At 47.2% G+C, this 4547-nt stretch overlaps 1 protein-coding gene across 1 annotated transcript; it reads left to right on the top strand.

Annotated features, from left to right (window-relative positions):
• The first annotated feature begins 331 nt into the window (after positions 1–331).
• Positions 332–4204, top strand: LOC118389258 (keratin, type I cytoskeletal 13-like). Its single transcript, XM_035779142.2, has 8 exons — positions 332–915; positions 1398–1480; positions 1635–1791; positions 1947–2108; positions 2299–2424; positions 3400–3620; positions 3767–3780; positions 3880–4204. The coding sequence occupies exons 1-8, from the start codon at positions 424–426 to the stop codon at positions 3927–3929; spliced, it is 1305 nt and encodes a 434-aa protein (XP_035635035.1). The 5' UTR covers positions 332–423; the 3' UTR covers positions 3930–4204.
• The last annotated feature ends 343 nt before the right edge of the window (positions 4205–4547 follow it).

Here is a 4547-nt window from a genome sequence, read left to right as displayed (position 1 = left end):
TACTTTAGCTTGGAAAAAAGGCATACTTCAACCATGTATACCTAACGACTGGCAAATAACACACACTCACCCCCTCTCGCACACACACACCACACACACACACACTCCCTCCCCCCCACACACACAGGCATTCCATTACAGTTTCCTCACAGGGGTGGAAACTGAACGCTGGTCCTTAAAGGCAAACAGACTGTGGCGGTGCCAAGGCTGTTGGAGAGTGTTGTAAAGTCACCTTCTCCTCCCCCTGACCGTTCCCTGTTTTGTCCTCCTCTCCCACCTCCACGAGGCCCGCCCCAGGGCTCAGACTATATCAGGAGCCAGCCTCCCTCTGTCCAACTCCACACTCCTGGAGGCTCCAGCTCTACAACGGTCCTCTCTCCTCTCGTCGCCACCCCACTGACCTACAGCAGCCAGCAAGTCAGCATGTCTTACTACTCATACAAGAGCTCCAGCGGCGGCGGCGGCCCCATGAACTTCTCCGGGGGCTCCAACATCATGTCAAGCCGGGTGGGCTACGTGTCCAGCGCCCCCAAGGCCTTCAGCGTGTACGGAGGTGGTTCCGGCGGTGGCACCCGGATCTCCTCTTCCTCTGTCCGCTCAGTCTCCTCTGGGTACGGCGGTGGGGCCGGCTTCGGTGGCGGCTATGGATCCGGTGGTGGAGGCTATGGATCCGGCGGTGGTGGTGGCTTCAACCTGTCCAGCGCCCTGGATGGCGGCGCCATCCACCTGAACGAGAAAGCCACCATGCAGAACCTGAATGACCGCCTGTCCACCTACCTGGATAAGGTGCGCTCGCTGGAGGAGGCCAACTCCAAGTTGGAGATTCAGATCAGAGAGTATTATGAGAAGAAAGGGCCTGCCGCTGAGAGGGACTACAGCAAATACTGGGCCATCATCAACGACCTGAAGGACAAGGTAGTGTGCTGACCTCGTCTACTATGGCCTGTTCAAATCCATCATTTCGTACCTTGCATTGTTAAGTATGCCATGCTGACAGGCTACCATGGAAACTACAATCAGCTTACAGTATGTAGGAATAAGAAACACAAAATTCATAAAGTATACTTCAGGAATGACTTATAGTTTTTAATCAGAGTTCAGAGGGTTATACAAACAATGAGCTGTCACTGACATTTATAGATGATGTCTATTAATTAAACAAATTTAGCTCATTTATTACATCTCAAGCATGAAGGTGACATGGTCATTCCAGGAGCTGATACAGATGGCTTTTTCTGGTAGATTCATGTTTAGGTTTCATGCTATAACTCCTGAAATGTGTATTCAACAAGCTTTGGGACAGACGCAACAGCGTATTAAAATACTATCAGCTTCCAAGTTGACTAACTGCGACTCAACCATGGTGAACAAAGAAAGTCTTTCATGTTTTCTTTTAGATCAACGGTGCCACATGCAACAATGCCAACATCCTGCTGCAGATTGACAACTCTAAACTGGCTGCTGATGACTTCCAGACCAAGTAAGGGCACTTCCTCAATCAGCTCCATAGTATCAGCTTTTACAACACTAGGCTATTAGAGGCAAACAAGCAAATCATCACTCAATAGGTCTTATCTACAAGTTTGGATTCAAATGTCTCATGATAGCTTCCTCACTTTCTCCCGACCAATCAGGTTCGAGCATGAGCTGATGATGCGCCAGTCGGTGGAGGCTGACATCGCCAACCTGCGTCGCCTGCTGGACCAGACCACTCTGACCAAGGCCGACCTGGAGATGCAGATCGAGGGGCTGCAGGATGAGCTGGCCTACCTCAAGAAGAACCACATAGAGGTGTGGGGGCAATTCCCTTTTTTCCATTGCAGTAATTCAATATAAACACACCCCAGTGACAATAGAGAGGAGAAAGTTAGTGGTGGGGATTGTTTTTAAAATTTGGATAGAAAGTAAGAGGGATGAGAGTGACTCCATTTCCCATGATTCCACAGGAGCTGGCAGCCATGCGTGCTCAACTCACCGGCACAGTGAACGTGGAGGTGGACGCAGCACCCCAGCAGGACATGTCCAGGACGATGGAGGAGATCCGCACCCAGTACGAGGGCATCATCGACAAACACCGTCGCGACCAGGAGACATGGTTCAATGACAAGGTAACCGTTGCCATGGCACAAAATTCCCCAACTGTCTACCACACTAATCTTTTGAAATTAAATCTTCAAAACCAAAATATGTAACTGACCGTCATTAACTGTAATAATTTAGAAGATGGTGGTTTCAATTCTTCAGGAGAGTGAGCTACAGTGGGATTAAAATGGCGGCCCTGGTTTGTTTGTGTTTCAGTCAGCCAACCTGTCCAAGGAGGTGGCCACCAGCACAGAGATCATCCAGACCACCAAAACGGAGATCAACGACCTGAGACGCACCATGCAGGGCCTGGAGATCGAGCTGCAGTCACAGCTCAGCATGGTGAGCCAGAATCACTAACGTCTAGCAACGGACCACAATTTATGGGCCATAACTTACACAACTTTATGCCACTTTTGGCAACAGTCAACATTTGACTCTCTTTCACCATTTTCTTTATCAATCCTCTGGAGTTTAGTTTCTCTCTTTCAGCAGAGGGAAAGAGCGAGACAGACATGGTTGAAAGGGATTGACGAGATAAAAGGGAGGGAAGAAAGGGGAGGGCTTGGAGAGGGATGGAGTAGGAGAGGGGAAATGGGAAAGCAGTGGGGAAAGGCTAAAGGGGTGGGATTAGTGGACAAGGGGATGTTAGGGTTATGAAGAGGTTTTTTGCTTTTTGCGGGCATCTGCACTCTCTCTGGAAGACAGCAAGAGTATGAGTGTGTCCAGAGGAATGCGGAGGTGACAGAGCCAGAGCCTAACTCCCATGGAAACTTAGCTGGGGCTTATCAAACTCAGTAAAGCTATCTCAATCCATCCCGCTGCAGTAACAAGGCAACATTCCATGTCGGTCTAAAGCACAGGAGGCTGGTGGCACCTTAATTGGGGAGGATGGGCTCGTGGTAATGGCTGGAGTGGAATCAGTGGAATGGTATCAAACACATGGTTTCTGTGTGTTTGAAGCCATTCCCTTTAGCGCCGTTCCAGTCGTTATTATGAGCAGTCATCCCCCACTAAAGGCCATTAAAAGAAAATAAATATCTGCTGCGGTTCCTTTTTTATTTTTTGGGAATACATAGAATTCAGTATCTCATTTAAAATAAGCACCTCAAAAAGTGACCTTGCTGTGCTTGGTGGAGCTGGCATATTTGTTTCCCTCAACATAGTCTTGGTATGGTTTATTAGAAGACGTTTGATGACATTTGCTTATTAAAGTTGTTTAAGTGCAATAACTATGGCTGGTTTTAGTTGTATTTTCATTATTTCAAAAAATCCATTTCCTGTTACTGACCCTGTATCACCTCTGTCGCCACACAGAAAGCAGCTCTTGAGAACACACTGAGAGAGACAGATGGCCGCTACAGCGCCATGCTCTCGGGGTACCAGAACCAGATCGACATGCTGGAACAGGAGCTAAACAGGGTGCGCCAGAGCATCGAGACGCAGGGCCACGATTACAAGATGCTGCTGGACATCAAGTCCCGTCTGGAGCAGGAGATCGCCACCTACAGGGGCCTCCTGGAAGGGGAGGAGTCCAGGTAAACCCTGCAAATTTATTGGAAATGCCCATAAACGTCCATACACTTAACACGGCCCATACTCATAGTTATTATTATTAGTCATTCAGACAGATACAAAATGGCTACCGACTCCTACTAATTTTTTTCACCATCCGTCTTTTCAGAACTGTTGGCTCAGGTAAATATCATCTATTTTATATAATGGCATTATAATGATAATATATGATGGTTGTAATAGTAGGTTATCAGCATGTTGTAACTCATTTTCTTTCTGCAGGGGGATCGAAAACCACAGTTACAACCTCCACAGTGCGCTCTTCCAGCTAGGTGTCCATCTCTACTGGCAGTGCATAATATTATCAGAAACACACCCACAAACACCACACATTGTTACAACTAAGAGCGGTCAAATAAAAGACCTGAGAAGTACCGTTAAAACTGCAATGCCTCTCATCCTCTATACCTGTCTTTAAGATATCTGCCAATCATAGGAAGCCTTACTGGAGTTCCAGGATGAGAAAGTAGGAATAATGAACCATTTTTGCTATCAAAGTGTGTGTGACCATCCTGTTTCTGAAAATAAATGTTCTGGTGAATATGAATCGCTATTGTGTGGCTGAAATTATTCCAATAAAGTAGACAGCTTTTGGAAAAGTTGACTATCATAAGCCTGTATTGTCCCCCCCCCCCACCCCATCTGTTGCCTGTATTTATTCAAAAGCATGACAACCAAATAATACTCTCTGGGCTCTGTGTTAGATATAACAATGGGGTTGTCAGGAGGTTGTCAGGATGTCGTGGACAATGGCTGAAAACTCAACTGTGGAAAACAGAACATGTGAGAGAGAGACATTGAAGGTTACTGAAGGTATTGTGTGCCTTGCAGCTTATGTACTCAAACACCACTGAATGGAGAAGGGAGCAGGGAGCAGTATCCGTGACCAC

The sequence above is a fragment of the Oncorhynchus keta genome, chromosome 10 (assembly GCF_023373465.1).
Source record: "Oncorhynchus keta strain PuntledgeMale-10-30-2019 chromosome 10, Oket_V2, whole genome shotgun sequence".
NCBI classification, from domain to species: Eukaryota; Metazoa; Chordata; class Actinopteri; order Salmoniformes; family Salmonidae; genus Oncorhynchus; species Oncorhynchus keta.
The sequence above is the reverse complement of the archived record's forward strand: the minus strand, read 5'-3'. Positions and strand labels throughout refer to the sequence as shown.

Bases quoted from the DNA above. Each gene is read 5' to 3' on its own strand.
- LOC118389258 (XM_035779142.2), top strand. From the start codon at position 424: ATGTCTTACTACTCATACAAGAGCTCCAGCGGCGGCGGCGGCCCCATG. The intron at 916-1,397 runs GTAGTGTGCTGA...GTTTTCTTTTAG, and splicing joins TCAACGACCTGAAGGACAAG to ATCAACGGTGCCACATGCAA. The intron at 2,109-2,298 runs GTAACCGTTGCC...TTTGTGTTTCAG, and splicing joins AGACATGGTTCAATGACAAG to TCAGCCAACCTGTCCAAGGA.